The sequence below is a fragment of the Rattus norvegicus genome, chromosome 7 (assembly GCF_021556685.1).
Source record: "Rattus norvegicus strain SHRSP/BbbUtx chromosome 7, alternate assembly SHRSP_T2T, whole genome shotgun sequence".
Taxonomy (NCBI): Eukaryota; Metazoa; Chordata; class Mammalia; order Rodentia; family Muridae; genus Rattus; species Rattus norvegicus.
The window spans coordinates 139,183,485-139,210,000 of NC_141540.1; the positions used below are offsets into that span (position 1 = coordinate 139,183,485).

At 41.3% G+C, this 26,516-nt stretch overlaps 1 protein-coding gene and 1 pseudogene across 7 annotated transcripts in view; one reads left to right on the plus strand and one right to left on the minus strand.

The window, feature by feature from the left end:
• Or8s10 (olfactory receptor family 8 subfamily S member 10) overlaps positions 1 to 26,516 on the plus strand; it is a 27,384-nt gene continuing 868 nt past the window's right edge. Inside the window, exons 1-8 of one of the 7 annotated variants that reach the window (XM_087556800.1) lie at positions 9 to 60; positions 178 to 276; positions 9,350 to 9,433; positions 9,548 to 9,613; positions 12,072 to 12,167; positions 13,779 to 14,193; positions 19,366 to 19,462; positions 25,843 to 26,516. The exon at positions 25,843 to 26,516 is cut by the window's right edge and continues 865 nt beyond it. In XM_087556800.1, coding sequence (XP_087412926.1) covers positions 13,792 to 14,193; positions 19,366 to 19,462; positions 25,843 to 25,979 — 636 coding nt within the window. In that variant the 5' untranslated portion in view covers positions 9 to 60; positions 178 to 276; positions 9,350 to 9,433; ... (1 more) ...; positions 12,072 to 12,167; positions 13,779 to 13,791 and the 3' untranslated portion in view covers positions 25,980 to 26,516. 7 annotated transcript variants of the gene reach the window in all.
• On the minus strand, positions 18,488 to 18,589 carry LOC120094029 (U2 spliceosomal RNA; annotated as a pseudogene).

The following is a 26,516-nucleotide window of genomic DNA, read 5'->3' on the forward strand; positions in this document are numbered from 1 at the left end:
TCTTACAGCCCAGGAAGAGATGAAGATACAGACAGAAGGAAGGCGGTTGACCACACCCAGGTACAGTCTGCATCCGTTCCTTGAAGGACCCTGGGTAAAAACTATCAAAAGAGGAGGACGGTGCATGAAAAATTGTATCTTTAATACAAATACTTAAAAGAGAATTTTACAAAGCAGGAGAGGGAATCCAGAGTCGGCTCCAGAGGCGTTCGTTTGGTGTGGGAGAGCTCCCCTTACAGACAGACAGTAGCTCGGCCCCGGGCACTGCTGAGAGAGGTGAGTCAGATGGACAGACAGCTCAGGGTTCAGAGAGCTTGATGTGCGGCTGTGTCTCCTGGGAATGTCAGAAGCTACAGCCATGAAGTCTCACCAACATGACTTCCTGAACGTGAGCTGTGCCAGGAGGACTCCAGTGGACATCCCAAAGTGGATGGGGGAAAGCCCTTAAAGGCTTAAAGGCAGCTGAGGAGAGCTGGGAGTGGGAGGGGTGGCCGTCCCCATGGAAGGGGACACCAATTGTTCGGTGCTAAATGGTCCGGCCAGAAAACATACACACAGAGAGCATTTAGGACTAAACAGGCTAGATTTAGGAATATATGTGTATATATGTGTATGGTGGGAGGGGCGCTTCCCTACGGCCTGCACCCGCTCCAGCGGCAGTGTGGGGTCAAACTCCCTGAAATCTGCCGCCTTAAGAGGCGTCCCTGGAAGCGGAGCTGACAACGCAGACCAACACATAAACATATACGCATGCTATAAGAAGAAGAGGCGATGTGTTTAAAGGAGGGTGGGTAGGGGTATGTGGAATGGTTCTGAGGGAAGAAAAGGAAGGAATCAAAAAAATTTTTCAAGATAAGTTCATAAAAGTAGCATGGTCTTTCCAGCCTTGGACATTTTTAAAAGCAGAAGAGAAAGGATTCCAACAAGGAGGCAGCGGCAGAAGTAAGGCAGGGTTTACACGGGACACTCAGCCACAGGGCATCTGCGTGACATTTGAAAAGCAGATGAATGGTCGGCTCAGCAGCCAGTGACCCGTGGTGAACTGCACCTTCAGGAAGCTCGGAGTATCTGGCGAGAGCCCAAACTAAATCTGTTAGCACCCAGTAACTGATTGCCAGGCTGCAGAGCCCTCTCTCCCCATGCACGACCTGTGGCAGCCAGTCTTCAGGGAAACTTAAACACCAGTTTCAGGCAAAATGCCAGACAGTGAAGGCTTGCACAGGGCAGGGCCAGCACTGGCAACTGAATACTGAGGGACCCTTCAGAAGCAAGACAAGCATCTTTGAAGAATTTCCTACTGGCCAGCCATATATATACCCCAGTCTCCCAGAGAAAGGTCCAGAGTCAAACTGATTGCCCAGACATGACACACAGTTCTCAGGCTAGGGAACACTCAGACTGCAAACTGGATCTAGCCACGTGGAATTCATACTCCACACCCCAACACAGCTCTCTCCCCTTCTTCTTCCTGTATTCCTGCCCAACCTAGCAAGGCAGCTCTATCCTGCCCAGTTCCTGTCCTGGGTGTTTTCTTTCCCTGTACGTTTACCATTGCAGAGAGCACAGACTGGCCTGATTTGGGGATCTCTGCACCTAACCCTCCTGAGAACTGAAACTGACGTGCACCCCTTAGTTCTATTTTTTCACCTCTCTCTTCAGTCAACCTTCAGACAAGACTACCTCAACCTTTTCCTCTTTTGAGTACATTTCCTCCTCCTCCTCCTCTTCCTCCTTCTCTTCCTCCTTCCTCTTTCCTCCTTCCTCTTCCTCTTCCTTCCTCCTCCTTTTCCTTCCTCCTCTTCTACCTCCTCCCTCCTCCTCCTCCCTCCTCCTTTGTCCTCCCTCCTCCTCCTTTCTCCTTCCTCTTCCTCTTCTTTCCTCCTCCTTCCTCCTCTTCCTTCCTCCTTTTCCTTCCTCCTCTTCTTCCTTCCTCCTCCTCTTCTATCCTCCTCCTCCTTCCTTCTCCTCTTTCCTCCTCCTCATGCGTCAACCCAATTCTATTCACCGGTCTTACCCTGACTTCATCCTTCTTTCCCCTCACACCTACAGGAATTGGTGTATTACTGCACACATTCCCATCAGTGCCCCTTTACTGCCTAAAAACTGGCAACTAGAGGGTGACCAACTTTTTATTTGACTCTTGCTGTACTTTATTTTTTTGGGGGGTTCTTTTTTTTCGGGTTCTTTTTTTCGGAGCTGGGGACCGAACCCAGGGCCTTGCGCTTCCTAGGTAAGCGCTCTACCACTGAGCTAAATCCCCAGCCCCTCTTGCTGTACTTTAAACGTGGACATATTCATTGATACTGATAATCTTACAGACAAGAGTCTAATTCCAAGGGAGTGCTAGAGATTGATCCCGGTGTCCTAGGTCTAACAGGAGCAAGCACCTCAACTCTACAACAACCCAGTCCCTCTCGAGCATTGCAAATATCCCCCTCTAAATAAAAAGGGTTTTTTTTTAAATGATAGATAAAACTTTTTAAATAAACCAATTAAATCAACCAATAACCTAACTTTAGATGCACACGAGCAAACGCTTTGAAAAACTAAGGCAACATAATTCCCCAATAAATTACTAGTCCCCCAGTGATTTCCTCCAGTGACAATGGAAGGTTGAAATGCCAGACAAATAATTCAAGAGAATAATATGTGTATTCGAAGGCCTCAAGCGGGACACAAATAAACTCCTGAATGAATTCCAAGAGAAGAGAAACAAATAACCAAGTGAAATTCAAAAGTCAGTGCAAAGTATGAAAGGGGGGGATTTACTTTTAAGAAGAAACTCTGAGAACAACTAAATAAGTTCGGCAAAGAACACGATCCGTCCAGTCAAGGGTTCCACGTGGAGTTTTGCCAATAGGACGGATCGCAGAGAAACCAAGACCTGAGCTGAAGACAAGGCAGAGGAACTGGATAACCTGAGCAAAGACAAAGCTAAGTTAATAAGAAGGTATGATCAATACTTTCAAGATATACAAGGCACTATGGAAAGAACACATCATGGGCATAGAAGAAGGATTTCATTCTACTGGTAGAGAAAACATTTTCTACGAAGCCAGACAAGCTTCCCAAATTATAGAAAGTTACACCAATCTAGGTACAGAGAGCATGTATGACATCTAACAGAAAAGGTTCTCCAGTCATCGTAATAGCAACCTGTAAATACACAGAGCAGAACCTTAATGTCAGCCTCCATTGCTGTCCCTCGGCTCCTCTCCCTGTCCCTCCTGTCTCTTCCTCCTTCTCCGTTCCAGGCTCCTCCTCTTCCTTCAAACTTTTCTCCTGCCCATCGTTCCTTCTCATCCAATGACAGGCCTCCTTCTATCTTGTACCTGCCTCACCTGTGACATCATCCCACAGATATATGCCAAGTTCTGAAAGCAAATTAATTCCAAATTAGACAAACATTCCCCTGCAAAATTACCCATCATAACTCAAGAAAAGCTTCCCGGAATCAGACCACCATGACAGCAATACTAAGAAGGATCAATATAACAATCACTGGTCTTAATATCCCACAAGTCATTGCTCAACCCATTTTATGAAGCCACAGTTACCCTGTTACCCAAACCATATAAAGACCCAACAAAGAAAGATAATTACAGACCAATTTCCCATGTGAACACAAATACAAAAGTGCTCAATAACTGAATCCAAGAACACATGAAAATGATCATTCACCATGATCAACTAGGCTACATCCCAGAGATGAGGGGATGGCTTAATATATGGAAATAAATACATAAAATCCACCATATAAACACGCTGAAGGACAAAAAGCACATGATCATTTCATTAGCAGAAAAGGTCTTTGACAAAATCCAATACTACTCCATGATTAAAAGTCCTAGAGAAATTAGAGGTACAAGGGACATACTTCAATATAGTCACGGCGGTTTACAGCAAGCCCTTAGCCAACATCAACTCAAATGGAGAGAAACACAAAGCAATTCCACTAAAATCAAGAACAGGATAAGATTGTCCACCCTCATCATACCTGTTCAATATAGTACTTGAAGTCTCAGCGAGCGTTTCAGCAATAAGAAAACTGAAGGAAAAAAAAAAGATACAAATTGGAAAGAAAGGAGTCAAAATATCTTTCTTTTCAGATGATACAATAGTATGCATAAGTGACCCCCAAACTTCCACCAGAAAATTCACAGAACTAATAAACACGTCCAGCTAAGTAGCTGGATTTAAAACCCACTCACAAAAACCCAGTAGCCCTACTCTACACAAACAAAAAACAGACTGAGAAAAAAAAATCAGCGGAATGTTTTCACAGTAGTTTCTAATAATATAAAATATCTTGGGGTAACACCAAGCAAGTCAAACACTTTCAGTGACTTTCTTCAAGTCGTTGAAAAACTTAAAGAAGACATCAAAAGATGGAGGCTCTCCTATGCTCGTGGAGTGATAGAATTAACCTAGCAGCAGTGGCCATCCTGTCATTTTGAATCTACAGATTAATGCAATCCCCATCAAAATTCCAAAACAATTCTTCACAGATCTTGAAAGGACAGTCTTCAGCTTTATATAGAAACACACACACACACACACACACACACACACACACACACACACCAAACAAACAAACAAACAAACAAACAAAACAGGATAGCTAAAACAATCCTAAATAATTTGGAGGTATGCCATCACCAATTTCAAGTTATACACAAAGCTATAGTAATAAAAACAGCATGGCATCATCATTAAACCACACACATTGGTCAATAGAATCCAACTGAAGACCCAGACATAAATCCACACCTGTAGACATCTGCTTTTCCTTTATAAAGAAGCCAGAAATACACAGTGGAAAAAAGACAGAATCTTCAACAAGTGCTGCTGGTCAAACTGATGGCTTCATGTAGAAGAATGCAAGTAGACTTAAACTTCTCGTCCTGCACAAAATTCAACTACAAATGGATTAAAAACTTCAAAATAAACCCAGATACACTGAACCCGATAGAAGAGAAAGTGGGATATAGCTTAGAATACATTGTCCCAGGGAAAGACTTTCTGAACAGCACACAAATAGCACAGACGCCAAGATCAACCATTAATAAATGGGGCCTCGTGAAACTGAAAAGCTATGCACAGCAAAGCACACTGTCAACAGGACAGATCGGCACCCTACGGAAAGGGAAAAGAGGTTAACCAACCTCACTTTCTAAAAAGTCTATTTCTCTTTCCTTTCAAGATCTGCCTGTTCTCTCTGGTCCCTCACTTAATACTACCCTCTGTGGTTCTATAGATTGTGGGTTGGTCATCATTGACTTAACAGCTACTATCCAAAATACATAAACAACTCGAGAAACTAGATCTCAAGAAGACAAATGATCCAATTTAAAAATGGAGGGCAGATCTCAACAGAGACTTCTCAACATAGGAAGGGCAAATGACTAAGAAACGCTTTTTTAAAATGTATAAAAACACATTTAAAAATGTTCGACATCAGAAAAATGCTAATCAAAACTACTTTGGGGTCTTATCTTACATCTGTCAGGATTGCTAAGAGCAACAGAAAAATGTCATCTCATGCTGGCAAGGACGTGGAGTTCGGGTTGACTCCACAGGAAGATGGGAATAGATCTGCCTCAAGACCCAGATATACAGCTCTTGAGTATGCACCCAAAAGACATTTCATCCTACCACAGAGATACTTGGTCAGCCATATTTATTGCTGCTCTATTCATAATTACAAAAAGTGGGGAGCAACACAGATGCCCCTCAACAGAAGACTAGATGGAGAAACCGGTATATTTTCACTACTCAGCCATTTTTTTAGATGACATGAGATTTGCTGGTAAACGGTTGGAAGTAGGGAAAAAAATCATTCTGAGTGAGGTAACCCTGACCCAGAAAGACAAATATGTTGTGTATTTGCTTATATGTCAATATGAGCTGTTAAATCGATGATGGCCAACCTAACAGTCCATAGAATCTCAGAGGGTAGATATAAAGGAAAGGACCAAACAGGACAGGTAGATCTTGTAAGGGAAGAGAAGTAGATATTTATGGATGGATGAGGGTCTGAAGTGCGAGGATCAAGTGGATAAGGGAAGGAGTAATGGGTTACTGGAAGGGAATATAGGAAGAGACATGTAAGATACAGGGACATTTGAGGAGTAGTATGGAAAGGTAATATACTAGAAACCTCTTAAAATAATACATACATGAAGACAATTGTCTTAGTCAGGGTTTCTATTCCTGCATAAAACGTCATAACAAGATGCAAGTTGGGGAGGGAAGGGTTTATTCAGCTCACACTTCCACATTGCTGTTCATCACCAGAGGAAGTCAGGACTGGAACTCAAGCAGGTCAGGAAGCAGGAGCTGATGCAGAGGCCATGGAGGGATGTTTCTTACTGGCTTGCTTCCCCTGGCTTGCTCAGCTTGCTTTCTTATAGAACCCAGGACTACCAGCCCAAGGACGGCACCACCCACAATGGGCCCTCTCACCCTTGATCACTAACTGAGAAAATGTCTTATAGCTGGATCTCACGGAGGCATTTTCTCGAGGGAGTCTCCTCTGTCTGAGGCTGCAGCTTGTGTCAAGTTGACACACAAACCAGACGGTACAACTGACCCCCTGGTCAACTTGACACATAAACACATTGAGCCTCGACCCTTACTTTCTTATTCATTCCCAAGATCTAAATAATTTTAAAAGTCCCACAGTCTTTACAAATTCTCCACCATGAGAACATGGCCCACAGAATCAACTAAGAAGGATACAGGGGCTCACAGAGACTGACTGACGTGACAATACGGACCCTGTGTGGGTCTGAGCTGGGTCCTCTACATATACTTTATGGTCGTGTAGCATGCTAGCCTTGTGAGACTCCTAACAGTGGGTGAGGGTGTCTTTAACTTTTTTGCCTGCTTTTGGGACCCTTTTCCTCCTACTAGTCTACCTCGTCCTGCTTTGATATAAGTGTGCATGCCTAGACTTACTGTAACTTTTTATACTATGTTCAGTTGATATCCCTGGGAGGGTTACTCTTTTTTTTTTAAGGGAAATGGAACAGAAGTGGATCTGGGAGAGAGGAGAGATAGGGGGCATGTTAGGAGGAGAGGGAGGAGAGGAAACTATGTTTGGGATGTAATGTATGAGAGAAGAATTTAAAGAAATACTCTGTCCTAAAATATCGAAGAGGATAAAAGGGAGAGAGGACTTAGCTAGTTCTCACAGATCTTCAGTAAGATCCTGCCACACTGTGACCACTTGCTAAAAGCCCCAACTGTGGAAACTGTTGCATTTGGAACTGCCTCAGTACAAATTTTTGAGGGGACACAAATATTCAAGCCACAACACTCAGCAAGAAGAAGCCAGGACCTACCTTCAACTCTTTTCAGAATGTCCTTACTTAAGTATACAAGTTCATTACTTACAAGTTAGTTTTCCTAGCAACTGTAGAACATAACCCGTCTAAATTTACGGGACCACATATAAAGATTTTCTTTTTCTCCAGTGTCCAGTGGGGGAAAAGTATGTCTCGTGCAGCAACTTCAATATTCATATTCCTACCAACAGTGGTCAAAATGAAACATAAATTCTCTAACACAATAGAAGCTGCCTTTGCTGAGCCCCTCAGTTCAAACTGACCCTCACTAAAATATCTCTGAGCAGCCATATTTCAGATTCTTTAAGAAAATTCAAGTCTTTCTATCCTGGGCTTCAGAATTCTTCTTGTATCTAATCATTACTTAATTCTAATGCTTCTAATATAGTTTACATTAACATCCCATGTCTGGTGGCAAAATTTTCTACTTTAGTTTCTGGAGCTACTATTAACAGACTCTTAGCTGCATAGAACAATGGAAATGTATTCTCTCGTGGTTCTGGAGTTCGAAAGCTTTTGTCCCTTTGGAGGCCCCTAGGGGCTGCATGTTCTGTACCTCTTCAGCTTCTGGTAACTGTCAACAACTGGCTACATCTTTACCTTCATGGCCACACTGCCCTCTTCCCTTTCTAGAATTTTCTCCCTCAATCTATTCCATTGTGAGGACACCTGACATTAGGATTTAGGGCTTGCAGGGTAATCCAAGATGATCTCATCACGACATCTTTAGTTTAATTTAATAAAATTTTCCATGGCTTTTACAAGTTCTGCATATTAGGACTTGGGGGCACTGTTTGGAAGGCACCATTTACCCACCACATAGTGAGATACAATAGCATAGCTGGGATAAAATAATACCCGGGTTAAAGAGATAGGGAAGTATAATTTGAGTTCATCCTTTTTTCAATAACCTTAACTTGGTTTTTCTTGTATAAGTCAAACTATAGATATGTTGAAACAAAACAGAGAAAGTTAACACGCTTTCTTTAAATGAGAGGAATTAGATGATAATAATAATAATAATAATAATAATAATAATAATAATAATAATAATAAAGAGAAGTCTATATGATGGCTATTACATAAGAAAAGTGAATGGCGCTCGGTAATGTGTCTTAGCTCTGCTCACTTTGATCTCCCTAAAGAGCACTTTAGTTCCCGTGTGGTCAGGAAGAAAATAAACTTGGTTGAGAACTAATTTCCTAAAAAGTTACCTTCTTATTCCTCCCTAATCTCCATCAGTTCTCTTTCAGGCTTTAAACCGCTGTCTTAATTCGGAGAGTTCAAACACCCTTTTCTCCCATTGCTTTCCTGTCTGGCTAATGAGGAACTGTGTAATTAGTGAGTCCAGACATTGGCTTCAGTCTGAGACTTCGGGGATACGGGCCCAGCATCCCCTGGGTGCCAAGCACAACCTATACACAAGCACAGATGACCTTCTGATTGGTTCTGCTAGAGAGTTCCTTAACTAACATTCTTAAAATGACAGCATTCAGAACATCTCGAAGGGAATAAATATTCAGAGTAGCAGGGAGAGGTGACAGCTCACCTGATCCGAGATCATGTGATGAAGTTGTAAAGACATGGGTGCTGCATGGAATATCGGCCTCTTGGGTGGTTTTCCTTAGTGTTTGCCCTGCAGAATGACCTCACTCTAGGGTCCACTGCAGGATTATCTGCTCCAGGAGAACAACAATCTTAATGTTGTAGCACTTCACGTGTTTTTAGGGCATTCTAAACCCAACACTTGTTGGCAGAAGGCAAAGACCTGCTTTTCCCAAAACAATGCTCTTGTGACAAGGCGCTCTCTCTCTCTCTCTCTCTCTCTCTCTCTCTCTCTCTCTCTCTCTCTCTCTCTCCCTCTCCCTCTCCCTTTTCTCTCTCCTTTCCCTTCTTCCCTCTCTCCTTCCTCCTCCCCCTCTTCCTTTCCTCTCTCTCTCCCTCTCCCTCGCTCCCTCTTTCTCCTTCCCTCCCTCCCTCCCTCCCTTCCCACCCCATAGAAGACTTTACGTACAGTGCATTGACTTTCATAGGAGAGCCAGAGTGTGAAGAGGCTTCCTCCTCCAGAAGATTCCAGAAGCATGGTACTGTATGCTGGATAGCTGGTGCTCCTCCTAATCTTTCTTTCTGAAAGGCAATAACTTTTAACTTTGCTAACCATCCTTTCCTCCACCCCTGATCCATCCCCGCAACACTAGACACAGAATCTCCTGCTTGGTGCATCCTACTTCCTGCAGCCAAAGATGGGTACATCCCAGCCCTTGGTAAGCCCTCTCCTTCCCTGTGTTAACCTCTGTGGTCTGTTTCTAAACATGTCACTGTTCCAAATGCTCCAGACAGCTTCTCAGAAAGGTCTCTCTCCCCTCACTGCATGACTTAGGGAAGAAACATCTTAAAGCTTTTGCCTAAGTCCCTCCGTATTTTAGGACCCCAAAAGATTGCAGAAAACCTCTCTCTAGAATGCGACAAGAACATCAGAACCCATTAGCTGCTTCTCCCCCCGCTTGCACAGAACCCCTGTTAGTAAGGTTTTCTGTGATTAAAACCACCGTGGATATGTTAACCACGGAGACAGTGTGAATAGTACGGATGAGCACAGGAAATGGGTGGGGATATCTTCATCCTAAATAAGAACTACATTTTCCTCCCAGCTGCAAAGATGCTGGGTTAAGTTGTCCAGGCTGACCTTCTAAACCTATGCTCCACCCACCTTCTTATTCCAAAAACAACTCCAAACAACCAATGGGTGGGAGACTATCGAGGGCCCTTCTGAAGTCCTCTTTCTCTAATTTTTACTCTTAATCGTTTCTTACTAAACTTCAGTCTTTAGTTCTCACCCTTCTTTCAATAAATCTGGCATGAGTCTTAAGTGTCAGGATAAAATTAGGCTGAAGTCTTTCACTCAGAATAGTGAGTGGAACCTGAGGCATTCTGCCTGCTTAGAATTTGTTATCCAGAATTTAGGAGAACCTAAAATGTGCATGGTCATTATAAAATCCCTAGAATGTCACCTGGGCTGGCTCATCCCTTGTGAAGCAACCTGGTGGTTCCCCGACAGCCGACACAAGGTGAACTCAGTGGTTCCTTGGGAGATATTTTCTCGAAATTCTCTGCTTGGGCATTCTTTTAAATCTTATTGGACTTTTGCTTATAAATTATGGTTTTTTTTGATTGTGTGTTTTTAAGGATTTTGTACAAGTGTGTGTGTGTTTATGGGTTTATAAGATTGGGTGTCTAGATTTTTATACCTTTGTTTGAGATAAAGTGTGTGTGTGAGTGTGTGTGTGTGTGTGCGCATGTGCATTTTTATGGGTTTGTTTGAGAGTTTGCATGTTGTATGTATGCTTGTTTATAGGTTTGAGTGTGTGTGCATGCGTGTTTATGAGTTTGAGTGTGTGTATATTTTTATGGGTTTGTGTGAGTGTGTGTATATGTGTGTTTATGAGTTTGTTTGAGTGTGTATATTTTTATGCGTTTGAGTGTGTGTGTTTATGAGTTTGAGTGTGTGTGTTTATGGGTTTGTTTGAGTGTGTGTGTGTGCATGTTTATGAGTTTGAGTGTGTGTATATTTTTATGGGTTTGTTTGAGTGTGTGTGTGTGCATGTTTATTAGTTTGAGAGTGTGTGTGCATGTTTATGGATTTGAGTGTGTGTGTGTACATGTTTATGGGTTTGTTTGAGAGTGAGTGTGTGTGCATGTTTATGGGTTTGAGTGTGCACATGTGTGTGTGTGTGTGTGTATATACACAATCCATGTACTTCTTATGCTTTTTCTTTGTTTTTGTTTTTCCCTGTTGTTTGCTTTGTTTCATTCTGGTTTGGTTGGTTATTTACCTGCTTGTTTTCTAGAAAGAGTGAGAAGGAAGGCGTGGAGCTTGCTAGGTGGGGAGGGGAGGATCTGGGAGGAGATGCAGGAGGAGAAACCTTGGTCAGAGTATATTGTGTGGTAAAATTTATTTTAAATTTTAAAAATCCCTAGAATCAAGGCTCTGGGGAAATGGCTACATCGGTAAAGTGCTTGCTACGTGAACATGGGGACCCATGGTTGATTCCAAGCACCTACTTAAAATTCCCAGACCAGTGGTGCATGCCATAAAACTAGCACGAGAGAGATGGAGACAGGGAGGTACCCAGTCTTACTTGCCAGCCATTCGGGCTAAATCGGAGAGTTCAGGGTTCAGTGAGAGAGCCTGCCTCAAAAAATAAAGAGCAGTAGAGGAAGACATCACTCAGTGACTCTGGCCTTCACATGCAGTGACCTCTGGCCTTCACATGCACACACACCTATGTGCACACACATATACACATATACACATACACACAAACATAGTTACAATAAAACAAAATATCTCTGGGATCCATTTGAGATGCCCTTTAAGATGAGGAAGATTGGATCCTTTCTTTGAAATGCTTCTAAAAATCATATGACGTAAAAAGATTGATTCCTTCATCCATACAAAACATGAATGTTACAAGAAAAGATCCTCCAGACACGCTACGTTATTTTTGAGTGAGGCTTCAGGCTCCCCAAAAGACCCTGCGCTGGCTTCTCCTTGTGACTAAAAGTAAAATAGTTAGTCATGGTGGATGCTTCACCCACAAACAGTTTTAGAATATCCAAATCCTCGAAAACGATGGGACAAATATTATCACCTCACATTGCTTATATAAACCTTAAGTACAACATTTGCTTTCAACAATGTTCATAAACTTATTTGTGCAGCATCCTCAGAAGCCGTGACTACAGATGTCCAAGCTTTGGCATCTCTGGGTGCAGCTGAAGGTACGCACACATCGCTCTACTTGGAGACACTCACAGGTAACCTTGGCGGGGATCTGAGACACTCTTTAGCTTTGACTGCTCTTGGGAGCAGAATTTAAGCTGTATTTGAGGAAGGAAATAACAAGATGTTGTGTTGATACTGAAAGGCATATATTAGTTTGGATCTCTAGAATATAAAAGGACATTGAAATGGACAACAGGAGCCAAGCCACCAGAGAAAAGCTTCCTGTTGTTTAAAGGAAAACCTGGTCCAGGCACATGCCTCTAATTCCAGCTTTAACGCAGGAGAAGCAGGAAGTCAGGGTCACCCTGGGCTAAATAAAGACCCAAAGCCTGCTTGGGAACTTTCAGAATTTGTTTGAGAGAGAGAGAGAGAGAGAGAGAGAGAGAGAGAGAGAGAGAGAGAGAGAGAGAGAGAGAGAGAGAGAGAGAGGAGGGGAGGAGGAGGAAGAGGAGGAGGAAGAGGAGGAGGAGGAGGAGGGGGAAGGAAGGAAGGAAGGAAGGAAGGAAGGAAGGAAGGAAGGAAGGAAGGAGAAGGAAGGAAGGGAAGAAGGGTGGGGCAGAATGGGGCGGGACAGGGCAAGGAAGGGCAGAAAATCAAAAAACAAAACAAACCTGTCCTTTGTGCAGTCAGTCCAGAGCCACAAAAAAATGTCTATCTGTCCACCCCCCTTTCAAAGTTCTAAATCAGAAAGGTGTGATTTATCCTTTTTCTTCTCCTCATTTTCTTTCTGATGCTAGCCAGGGACTAGGCAATCTTTAACATTTGGGGTTTCCACCCTCTCTAAAACTTTCCCCCCTGCTATGTGGTCGCTCGTCCATACCTAACTCAAACAGCATGGCTGCCGTCCTCCAGCTCCCTCCTCTGGAGACTTCGGAGATCTACAGTTTGCTGTCCTAGGGTTTTTCTTTTTAAATTCTAATAAAATTTTCCTCAAGCTTCAAAAATATTGAATAGAAGAGAGACGGAAATGACTGAAAATTAAGCTAGGGTGGGTGAGGGAAATTCCAGAATACTGTTGTAGGAAAATCGGTCTTTACTCATGGGGAGAGCACCTAAAATGCTAGACTAAGAATTAGGAAAACAACGATGGCGTATCTTTCCTGACTCCGCCACTTCAGTGTCACTTTTCGAAAGGGTACAATAAAAGTTACTCTCCGGGCCTCAAATACTTCCTAGAATTGTCCTGAGAACAAATAAGAGTAAGAAAGTCCTCTGGATACAATTGTTATAATGTGAACAAAATGTCATGTGCTGGTAAGTAAAAATCTGTGGCTTCTGCTGAACCGGGAAGGGGGCTAGTGGGGGGGGGGGGGGTGTTTGGGAACAGCCACTGTCCTGTGTGGAACAGAGTTCTTTAGACGCGATGAGAGTGAAGGGCTCTGAGCTACACTAGAGCATGGAGTGTATAAATAATCCCGCAGTACTGCATGTCTGGTAAACCCTGCGGAGCAGAAATGGGGCTCTCTGAACCATGCGCAAAGAGTGATGAAACTCATCCCACGATGTACGCAGAAAGCAACCTGACATGACGTTGTTCCAAGTCAGACAAGGGAGAGGGAAATGTTGAAACACACAAAATGATGCCTTAGATGACAGGGAGAAAGGCCTAGAAAACCTCACCCTGCTTTCCACTTTATTCCAAGGAAATAATCACAAATGGCCTGGAGCAACCACAGCGTCATCACGGAGTTCGTGCTCACCGGGCTCTCTGACGACCCCCTGATCCAGGCTCTACTTTTCACGCTGTTCCTGGGGATTTACATCCTCACCATGACGGGGAACCTGATGATGCTGTTGGTGATCGGGGCTGACTCCCACCTCCACACGCCCATGTACTACTTCTTAAGCAACCTGTCGTTTGTAGATCTCTGCTTCTCAACCGTCACGGTACCGAAGCTGCTGAAGGACCTCCTGTCTGTGAAGAAAAGCATCTCAATAGAGGGCTGCCTGGCTCAGGTCTTCTTCGTGTTTTTTTCTTCTGGTACCGAAGCCTGCCTGCTCTCCGTCATGGCTTACGACCGCTATGCTGCCATCTGCCATCCCCTGCTCTACGGCCAGGTGATGAGAAATGAGTTGTGTGTACGGCTTGTGCTAGTCTCGTGGGGCGTGGCCTCTCTCAATGCAACCATCATCGTGCTCCTGGCTGTGAACCTGGACTTCTGTGAGGCTCAAACCATTCACCACTACACTTGTGAGCTGCCTGCTCTTTTCCCTCTGTCCTGTTCGGATATCTCCATCACCGTCGATGTCCTGCTTTGCTCCAGCTTATTGCACGGGCTGGGGACCTTTATCCCTATCTTCTTCTCCTATGCCCGGATTGTCTCCGCCATCTTGAGCATCAGTTCCACCACCGGGAGGAGCAAAGCCTTCTCCACCTGCTCCTCCCACCTTGCCGCAGTGACCTTGTTCTTCGGGTCCGGCTTTCTTTGCTATCTCATGCCCCCTTCTGGATCTTCCCTGGACTTGCTCTTGTCTTTGCAGTACAGCGCAGTCACGCCCATGTTGAATCCCCTCATCTACAGCCTGAAAAACAAGGAGGTGAAGGCGGCTGTGAAGAGGACCCTGAGAAAGTATTTGCTTTAGGTAGTAAACTGTGTAAAGTTTTCTAATTATATTCTCTTCTCATACATCCCTAAATCACACAGTGTCAAATATTGGGGGGCAGAGGGGTCTCTTCTGAGGTTTATTGAGATCTAATCTTATCATTCCAAGGCATAGTGGGCATTTCTTGATTTTGGACTTTTATTTGGAAAGTCTATAGTCTGTTGGCTGGAAGGGAACGTGAAGATAGTTTTCCACGGAGTAGAATAATATATGATAGCAAAATAACAGAGGTGAACGGAGAGACGTTGGGAACACGCACAGTGGTAGAATGCTTGACTAGTAAGTACACAGCTCCAGGTTCAGAGTTCCCTTGCTCCCACCAAAAAGGAGGAGGAGAGGAGGAAAGAAAGAAAGAAAAGAGGGGGGGAGATGCAATAGTCACCTAGGGATATCTGGAATCTACCCATGAAGACTTAGTGAATGTTCTAATGACAATTTTACCAAAAAGAAAGAAAATCCTATGTCAGCAAAGGCTCAATAGTGTAGACTATTGTGGACATAAGAATGTTTCATTGTAAAGCTATGAAGCACTGCAACAAAGCCTTCAGGAAAGACAAAATGTATCATTAAGTACCTATTAATAAACAAACTTAAAATGTCTACATGTTCAAATCTAAACTTTGGAAAAATAACAAAGCCTGAGCCCAGGAAGCGGCTCAGCTGGTAGAGTACCTGCCTAGCATTCACCAAGCCTTGGGTTTGATCCCCAACATCTCACACACTGATCACAGTGGCACATGCCTGTTATCCCTCCCCCTGGAGTACAGAGGATCACAAGCTCAAAGCCAGACTGACCCAGGTAGCAAGTTCAAGGCCATTCTCAGCTGCTTGAGAAAAGTGAGGGGAATACTTGGAGACAGGTTTGTCTGTAGAGTGCTTGCAAGCACAAAACCCTGAGTTCAATCCCCGGCAACCACACAAAAAGCTTGGCGTGGCACACTTATAATCCTAGCTCTAGGGAATTAGAAACGGGTGGACTCCTGAAGCTCAATGGCCACCTAACCAGCCAGGGGCCCCAAGTAATAGTGAAAGAACTCTGCCTCAAAAAACAAGGTAGATAGCTCATAAAGAATTACACCCAAATTGAACTCTGGGCCCCTCACACACATAAATCCAGAGGTACACATATCCACACACAAGTGAACATTCACTTACACATACACCAAAAAAGATGAACAAACTAGATATAATAAAAATAGAACAAGATGCATAATTAAAAGTGAAATTAATAGAGTATTAAAAATAAAAAATCTGGGGTTGGGGATTTAGCTCAGTGGTAGAGCACTTGCCTAGCAAGCGCAAGGCCCTGGGTTTGGTCCCCAGCTCCGAAAAAAAGAAAAGAAAAAATAAATAAATAAATAAATAAATAAATAAATAAATAAATAAATAAACAAACTATGTGCCAGTTATTTTTTTAATTATAAAATTTGGCATATTATTGGAGATGATATTCGAGGGGAAAAAAAAGATGGAGAAACTAATTATAAACCACTGAGATAAAGAACATTAGCCAGGTGTGGTGGTGCAAACCTGTACTCTTGGCACTTGAAAGACTGAGGCAGGAGGACTACGGATTGGAAGCTAGCATGGACTACACAGCAAGACCCTCCCTCCCTATCTCCAAAGAGATAGAGGAAATGAGATTGAAATAGATAAAGAATGAAAGTGAGATTGGAGTGGGAGGTCAAAGAAGCTGGGCAGGACGGTACACGCCTATAACCTCAGCTCAAAGCAAGCTGAGGCAGGAGGATCGTGAGTTTGTCGCTAACTGAGCTTCTTCACAGTAAGGACTTTTCATAGATAAGATAAAATAATAAAGCAAGGGGTTGGGGATTTAGTTCAGTGGTAGAGCGCTTGCCTAGCAAGCACAAGGCCCTGGGTTCGGTGCCCAGCTCCGGAAAAAAAGGAAAAAAATGTATGTGTGCATTGGGTTAGGGTTAGGAGCATGAATGCAATTCCATAGAGACCACATGGATTAGGACCCCCTGGAGTTAGATATGGGAGGCTGTGAGCCCCCTGAATGAGTGTGGGAGTGTAATCGAGGTCCTCTACAAGAACGGTATGAGAGACTCACGCCTAACTGCTGAGCCAAGCCTCCAGACCTCCTGCCGATTCTTATTAAAAGTCAGACGTTTATATCATTATCTAATCCCTACTATTAAAGTTAACTATTATTTTGACCCGAACTGCTTAGTGTAAATTCAGCTCATTCTTTCTTTCATAAAAATATTTACCTTTAGAAAACAAATGGAGGAGGGAATGACCATGAGGACCCCACTCTACACAAAGAACTACAGGCAACTAAGGAATCTGAGAGCCCGAAAAATAGTCTTCCCTGGGGAAGAGCACATCAATTGTTTATTTAATACCAAGTGGTCGGACCTGAAAAATTACATCCAAGTAACAATATACAGACTGGACAGATTATATTTAGGAAATTATATGTACCCACATATACGTATATGCATGCGACAGCAAGTAATTTAAAAGGCCATGAATTTAAAAGAATAAGGAGAAATAGATGCGAGGGTTTGGACAGAGGAAAGGAAAGCAGGGAGTAATGTAATTATATTATACTATTAAAAATAAAAGAAATAGCTAAAAACTTTACCTCTAAAAATATAAAGCCATAAGCTTTATGATACAAAAATCGCAATGAAGCCAAATCATATTGTGAAGAGCAGTGTGTTTTACTAAAGTCTATTAGCTTACATTTTAACAATATTTATAAAACAGATTCGGGCCAACTGACACTCAACAGAACAACTGACTCCATTAGAGTAACAACTAAGCCATTACAGTACCAAGCAAAGATGGTGTGGCAGGATATTTGATCACACCGCAAACCCAAGATTCTGTTGTTTACTGTAAAGACCTGTTTCCAGGTATGGTGTGGCTTGGCCCTATCACATGCCTTTAATCCAAGAACTTTCGGATTGTTATAAACAGGATTAAATAAAGTCAACCATAAATCAAGAGGCAGAGCTAGAAACCAGGTGAAAGGGAATGAACGTAGAACAAAAAGCATAAAGAGTAAGAGGAAGTCAAAAGGATGGATAGAGGGAGACATAGAACTTTGTTTTGGGATGTCAGCTATAGAGGAAGGTCAGCTGGGTGCTTCCTCTGCCTCTCTAAGCTAGCAGGCTTTTACCCCAGCATCTGGCTCCAGAATTTTCATTGGTAAAATTTTTTTAAAAATGGGATTTTGTTAAAAACATTTGGAGCCCAACATGGGGCAAGATCATATGTGTAGGATGATGTCATCACGCAGGTGTAGTCAAGTACAAGTTAGAACGAGGCCTGTCATTGGACAAGAAGGAGGGATGGGCAGGAGAAAAGTTTTAGAGAAGGAGGAAACTGGACGAGAGGTAAAGGAGGAAGCCACCGAGAGAACATGGAGGCTGATGTTAAGATTCCACTCTGTACCTTTACAGGTCGTTATGAAATTTTTTTATTAGATATATTTCTTTATTTACATTTCAAATGTTTCAAACCTTTCCTGGTTCCTGTCCATAAACTCCCATCCCCTCTCCCTCCCCCATACAGGTGTTCACCCCACCCACCCACCCCCATTAACACCGTACCCCCCAACATTCCCCTGCACTGGGGGTCCAGTCTTGGCAGGACAAAGGGCTTCCCCTTCTATTGATGCCCCAACAAGGCTATTCTCTGCTATATATGCAGTTGTAGCCATGAGTCTGTTCATGTATATAGTCTGTGGATAGTAGTTTAGTCCCTGGAAGCTCTGGTTGGCTGGCATTGTTGTTCTTATGGGGTTGCAAGCCCCTTCAGCTCTTTCTGATAAGAACAGATACTACACTTGATCTTAGCCAAAAGGCCGAGAAGCGATGCCCTTCAGCTCTTTCAATCCTTCCTCCAATTCCCCCAAAGGGGGTCCTGTTCTCAGTTCAGTGGTTTGCTGCTAGCATTCACCTCGTTATTTGACATGCTCTGGATGCGTCTCTCAGGAGAGATCTATATCTGCTTCCTGTCAGCATGCACTTTTTAGCTTCATCAATCTTATCTAGTTTTGGCTGCTGTATATATATGGGACACATGTGGGGCAGGCTCTGAATGGCCCTTCCTTCAGTCTCTGCTCTAAACTTTGCCTCCATATCCTCTTCTATGGATATTTTCATTCCCCCTTTTAAGAAGGAGTAGGAGCATCCACATTTTGGTCATCCTTCTTCTTGAGCTTCCTGTGGTCTGTGGATTGCATCTTGGGTAATTCAAGCTTTTTGACTATTAAGGAATGGATGTGTACAGGGCTTTGTATGCTTAGGTGGGCAATGATATCTTATCAATTGGATCAGAGGTTATTGTGTTGTGTGTTCTTTCTTGTGGTGATTTGAGTTTGGGAGAGTGTGTGGCAGCTGGGACACTAGGCTGCCACGGAATTGGGATGTATGCTTTTGGCGTGGCAGCCTGCCTTGGGAGCTGGATGGGTGGAGGGATTGCCGTCAGCCCCAGAGAGGGGCCTTCGGCAGTGTGATATGGGGTGGAGCAGGGCCAGTGAGAGGCTTTGCTGACTGCGATGAATATGTCTACCAGATGTCTTTGGGCACTGCAGTGCCAGACCTAGTTGAGGATAAAAGACAGCATTTTATTTTTTTTGTAATTTTACAGCAACACATATGGACAGAGAAATCATGCCAGCTGCAGAAAAACTGGAAGGCCATCAGACTTGAGAAGTCTTCAAGGATGGGAAATACCAGAATACAAGGTGCTGTATAGCGCTACTTTAGATGGCTTGAAAATGGAAGCAGAAAATGAAAAGGCAAACAACATAGTTGAGATTGACATAATTCTGATTATACTCATGATCAGTCTGGTGATTCATATTTTATCCTTAATAGACATAGTAGTTTCTGTGCCAAATATGAAAAGTAGATTGATGAGGTATAGAAAGACTTACAAATGAAAATGAGAAAAGTACTCAGACACAGACAGAGGAATTTAGACAAGAACCTACTGTACCACTTCATGAAGAAACTGAAGTGTAGCAGCCCAAGGTTGTTAGAAAAATAGGCTTAGTTTGTCCAGTTACTATACAAAAAGTACCAGCAGATGACAGGCATCCCCCCCCAGGCTATAAAGAAATTAAATGTAATACTATAGCCATATTAGATTTGAGAAGATTTAAGGAAGCAATTATTTTGTATCGTATGCATTCACCCTATATGAAGCAGATATTAAATTAATGGGCAACTCAGAAAGAATTATCAAGACTAGAAAGATTTGGCAATAGCAATATTGGAAACTGGTCCTCAGTTACAATGGCAAACATGGTGGAAAGAGAAATCTAGGGCCATAGAACAATTAAATATGGCTGGAGGTACTAAGATTGACTCCAGCTGTAAATAGAATACTATCAGATTCAGAATCAGACAAATATTAATCGAATCTTTGGCTTTTAAAAATTCTAATTCTGAAAATTCTAATTCAGAATGCAAAAGGGTGATTAGAACTTTAAAGGCAAAATCAGAACCAAGAGATGAATGGATTAGAAATACGGCTGACATTGGGTCTCATTACCTTTGCCATCAGGAAACACCCTAAATAAATAGCATTGAAATTGAAGGTTTAGTAGACACAGGGGCAGATGTAACAATAATTTCACCAAAATATTAGCATCCAGTTGGCTTCTTCAAGAGGTGAATATTTAGCATTTAGGGACTGGAATGTTATCTCCGGTAAAAGAAAATGCAAGATGGGATTGAGTGTATCGAGACAGAAGGACAAATAGGAAAATTAAGTCCATATGTGGCTAATATAGCCATTAATTTATGGGATGTGATTTGTTGCAGCAATAGAAAACAAACCACAAGATAAAGAAGTCTTCTGAGAAAAATATTAAAAGGAATTATCAAGAACAGTCATAGACTAACAAGGAATTATCAAGAACAGACATAGACTAACAAGGAATTATCAAGAACAGTCATAGACTAACAAGGAATTATCAAGAACAGTCATAGACTAACAAGGAATTAGCTAGAACAGACATAGACTAACAAGGAATTATCAAGAACAGTCATAGACTAACAAGGAATTATCAAGAACAGACATAGACTAACAAGGAATTAGCAAGAACAGACATAGACTAACAAGGAATTATCAAGAACAGTCATAGACTAACAAGGAATTATCAAGAACAGACATAGAGTAACAAGGAATTAGCAAGAACAGACATAGACTAACAAGGAATTAGCAAGAACAGACATAGACTAACAAGGAATTATCAAGAACAGTCATAGACTAACAAGGAATTATCAAGAACAGTCATAGACTAACAAGGAATTATCAAGAACAGTCATAGACTAACAAGGAATTAGCAAGAACAGTCATAGACTAACAAGGAATTAGCAAGAACAGTCATAGACTAACAAGGAATTATCAAGAACAGACATAGACTAACAAGGAATTAGCAAGAACAGACATAGACTAACAAGGAATTAGCAAGAACAGACATAGATTAACAAGGAATTATCAAGAACAGACATAGACTAACAAGGAATTATCAAGAACAGACATAGACTAACAAGGAATTAGCAAGAACAGACATAGACTAACAAGGAATTAGCTAGAACAGACATAGACTAACAAGGAATTAGCAAGAACAGTCATAGACTAACAAGGAATTAGCAAGAACAGTCATAGACTAACAAGGAATTATCAAGAACAGTCATAGACTAACAAGGATATATGCAGGACATGACAGGTGTTGGTCTTTCAGGATACCAAATGCCCTATCTTTAAAACAGTTAACTGACAAACCTGTGTGCTTGGAAAAATGGCCTTTGACATCAGAAAATTAGAGGTACTGGAACAACTGGTACAGACGCAGCTAAATGTTCAACACATTGAAGAATCTACCAACCCATGGAATTACCCTGTCTTTATTATTTAAAAAAAAACAAATCAGGAAAACGGAGGATGTTAACAGGTTTAAGGACCATAAATAAGATGGTTCAGGCAATAGGCTCTTTACAGCCTGGTATCCCATTGCCTTCTTTATTGCCTAAGTAATTTATTTTAAAGATTTTACTTTCACAATCCCTTTGCATGAGCATGATATTCCGGGAAAAGTTTGCTTTTTCAGTACCTACTTGAAATAATAGTTATCCAATAAAGAGATTTTTGTTAAAAAGTGTTACCACAAAGAATATTGAAGTCCTACTTTGTGCCAATATTTTGTAGAACAGCCAATATATATAATTCATAAACAGATTCCTCAACCTAACATTTAGCATTACATGGATGCTATTTTACTGGCTAATTCAGGTGCAGATGCCTTAGGAAAAAATGTTTGATGAAGTAAAGAAAAATTTGCCTTGCTGGGAACTACAGATGACTCCTGAAAAATACAAATAGGAGATTTTGTTAATTATCTAGGATATGTGATAGGTTTACAGAAAATATGACCACAGAAAGTACAAATCAGGAGGAATCAATTACAAACACTTAATGATTTTCAAAAATTGTTGGGAGACATTAACTGGCTATGTCCCATAATTGTATTAACTACTCAAGAGCTAAGTGATTTATTTCAAACCTTACAAAGTGATAAGGAGGGTTGGGGATTTAGCTCAGTGGTAGAGCGCTTGCCTAGCAAACGCAAGGCCCTGGGTTCGGTCCCCAGCTCTGAAAAAAAGAAAAAAAAGTGATAAGGATTTAAATAAACCAATATATTATATTATAATATATATATCATATATATACATATATATATGATATATATATTAGCTGAGACTGAAAGAGAATGAGTTCTGGTAGAGAATAAATTACAGGATGTTCATGTGAACTGTTTGGATCCAAAGCTGGATTATGTTTTAGTTATTTTGCCCTCTACTCACTTTCCACTGGAATTCTTATGCAGAAAGAAGATAATATCTTAGAATGGATATTTGTAGCATACAGAGTAAAAGATTAAAGACCTATGCAGAAAAGATTTCTGAATTGATTCTGAAAGGAAAAATGATACTTCATCAATTAGCAAGAATAGATCCAGCAGAAATTGCGGTACTCTTTACTAATGCTGAAATTGTCTCATGATAGGCAGAAAATAAACACTGGCAAAGAGCTTGCAGTAACTTTTTGGAAGAGATTAACAACAAATATTCCAAAAGCAAGAGACATCAGTTTATGAAAAGAACTAGTTGGATTCTCCCTCATACAGAATAGAAGCAGCTAAATGTTCAACACATTAAAGAATCTACCAACCCTTTGGAATTCCCCTGTGTTTGTAGAGTAAAAAGGACACCAATTTCTTAAGCCCCTACATTCTATACTGATGCAAATAAATCAGGAAAGTCTGGTTATAAGTTAGGAAAAAATAAGTAAAGTGGCTCAGAGCCCTTATGAGTCAGTCCAAAAATTAGAGCTGCATGCCATTATTATAGAATTATTAGATTTTCTTCGGTCTCTTAATGTAATTACTGACTTTCAATATATAGAAGGAGTTGTTTTACATATTGAAACCATTGAACTTACTACAGATGATTTCAGAATTAACTCTGCTATTTATTCAGCTACAAAAAGTAATCAGAAATAGAAATCATTCACTGTATATAATACATATCAGATCCCAGATGGGTCTCTAGCACAAGGTAATAATGAAATTGATCAGCTATTAATAGTAAATGTGCTAGAAGTCTCAGAATGCCTGAAGAAACACAATGTAAACAGCAAAGTTTGAAGAAAGATTTTTCTATCACTTGCCAACAAGCCAAAGAAATTATAAAGAAATGTCCTACCTGTTCTTTGTATAACCAGACTCCATGACCTACATGAAGTAGCCCAAAAGGTACCCAAACAAATGAAATTTGATTAATAGTTGTGTTTCATTTTGCAGAGTTTGGAAAATTAAATTATCATAGACATATATTCAGGATTTCAATGAGTAACTACTTTTAGTTTTTAGAAGATTCTATAATTACACATTTATTAGAAGTTATGGCTATTGTGGGGATATCTGACAGTGCTCTAGCATATGTCTCTAGTAAAATGAAACAGCTTTTGCATATTATAACATAAAGCATATTACAAGTATACCACACAATCCTACAGGAGAAACAATTATAGAAAGATCTAATAAGGCTGAAAAGATGGCTCAGTAGTTAAGAGCACTGACGGCTCTTCCAGAGGTCCTGAGTTCAAATCCCAGCAACCACATGGTGACTCACAACCATCTGATGCCCTCTTCTGGTGTGTCTGAAGACAGCTACAGTGTACTTATATATAATAAATAAATCTTTAAAAAAAAGAAAAAGAAAGATCTAATCATACTTTTAAAGGTATGCTTAATAAACAGAAAGGGGTGATAAAGGTTTCCAGAGATATATTACATAGTTCTTTATTAACTTTAAATTTTTAAATGCTAATGAGACAGGAACAACAGCTGAAGAGAGACATTGGATAGTAGAAAAAAACCGCTGAATTGAGTAGTCCTGTATATTTTAAAGATATGTTGACCTCAGAATGGAAACCAGGATATGTGTTACACTGGGGAAGAGGATTTGTCTTTGTTTCCACAGGAGGAGAAAAGCTGTGTATACAGTCAAATTTGATAAAGACTAGATTCAAACAGGAGAGGTAACTAACCAAGTAGAAGATAGAATAGTTTGAATGGATTAAATAAGTTATGAGATTGTCAGGGAATGAGCCAAAGCTATGGCCAAGGCATTTATTAATAAATAATTAGACTCAGAGTTGTCGTTCCAGGAGAAGAGGCTGGGAAAGGAAAAACTTGGAATTTATTTTACAATAAACATTATCTCAGAACCTATAAGATTATTAATTCTAATTAATTTTATTTTTTTTGGTTCTTTTTTTTCGGAGCTGGGGACCGAACCCAGGGCCTTGTACTTCCTAGGCAAGCGCCCTACCACTGAGCTAAATCCCCAACCCCTCTAATTAATTTTAAACTGTTAATTATTAATCACTAATTAACCAATTCTAGAAGTAAGCCTCATCTAGCTTCCTATGTGTGTTTTCTGGCTTGAGTCTGAATCAGGTGACTACAGACAAAGTTTGTGTGTCTTAGATGTACTTAATATTTGGGGGCCCCCGACCTCTCTGATTTGTGCTCAATAAGACATTTAAAATGTTGAGGTTTTTCTATTATTCCTAACAGTAACCTTTGAGGTCTCCGTGAAGATGATGGGGGAATAGTAACTGCATGCATATATAACAACACTAATCAGAGAGCCACAGGAGTAGCCTAACTAAATAAAAAATCAGGTCTTCTTTTGAAAAAATTAATCCACCAGTCAAAGTAAAGATAAAAGTGCAGGAGAGGGAAAGCCAAGAATCTCGACTTTAGTGACATCATTCTTACCAAACCAAATGTTCCTTATCTGTGTTTTGTTCTTTTTCCAAATTTCTTTTTTTTATTAAAAAAGGATTTGTTCATACAATCTGTTCTGATTGTAGTCTCCCTTCCCCCAACTCATCCCAGATCCTCACCATATATCTACCCAGTCAAATTTACATCTTTTCTTGCTCTCGTGCTCTCTCTCTTCTCTCTCTCTCTTCTCTCTCTCTCTCCTCTCTCTCTCTTTCTCTCTCTCTCTCCCTCCCTCACCAGAAAACACACAGGCATTCAAAGAAAAATGAAAAATAAAGTAAGATAAAACAAAAAGAAACCTGAATAGAACAAAATAAACAAACAAAAAGAGAAACAAAGAGTCAAAGAAAAAGCCCAAAAAAATAGATACAGTCTGATACACGCACATTGGAAATGCAGAAATCCCATAAAAACACAAAATCTGAACCCATGATATATAAGCAGAAGACCTGCAGGGTAAGAACAAATGGGGGGGGGGCGGGAGGAGGATTCCTCAAACAAAGAATTAGGAGACAGAGAAACCCTCCAAAAATATCACTGTGCTTGTTTTGTATTGGTCATCCACTGCTGGGCAGAGCCTGGTCTTGAAAGTAGTGGACCAAAACCAAATGTTTAACGACAAAACCCAGTGGACTTTTCAGAAGGGCCAGCTTTTCTACCTTTATTCTAGTTCACTAGGTTAGACCCAGATGGCAAGGTGTTGGAATTATTATTTTAAATTAACTTTGGTTTTACTTTCACCCAAAACCATTACCCAGGAGGACAGGAGGAGGAGGAGAAAAAGGAGGAGGAGCAAAAAGAAGAGGAGGAGGAAGAGGAGGAAGAGGAGGGAGAGGAGGAGGGAGAGGAAGGGGAAGAGGAAGAGGAAGAGGAAGAGGAAGAGGAAGAAGAATGAAAGCCCAAGTTTGGATCCCCAGCACAGAGATAAAAGGCTGGATATAAAGATACCGTGGGTGCTATGCTGGCATGAATGCTATGGGGGTAAACAACCACTTTCTAATTAAGTTTAAGTTGTAATCTACAAGAGGAATGTATGGGTGGAATTGTAGATCTGGCCAAGAATCAATGGTGTGGGAGCTGTCCAAGAACCCACAGTTTAGGAGCTCATAGGCACTAGAGATGAAGCTAAGCTTTCTGACTTCATCAGAGCTGTTTCTTTGTACAGAAGACAGTAGTTAACACACTCACAACTATTCTAAGCACAGAACAAGTGTCTAAGGAGTACTCAGCTATAAATGGGACTTCTACATTACATCATCTCCAGTCAAGGCCCAGAGAACATCTCTGAAGAAATGCTAGAAAGATCCCAAGAGCCAGAAGTCAGGGAGGACTGGGAACAGTGTCTTCTGAACATGACAAGACAGCTTCACGGATGCTCTCCCAGCAGCCACACCACGGTTGTCCACACAAAAGCTTCCCAAGGTCAATCAGC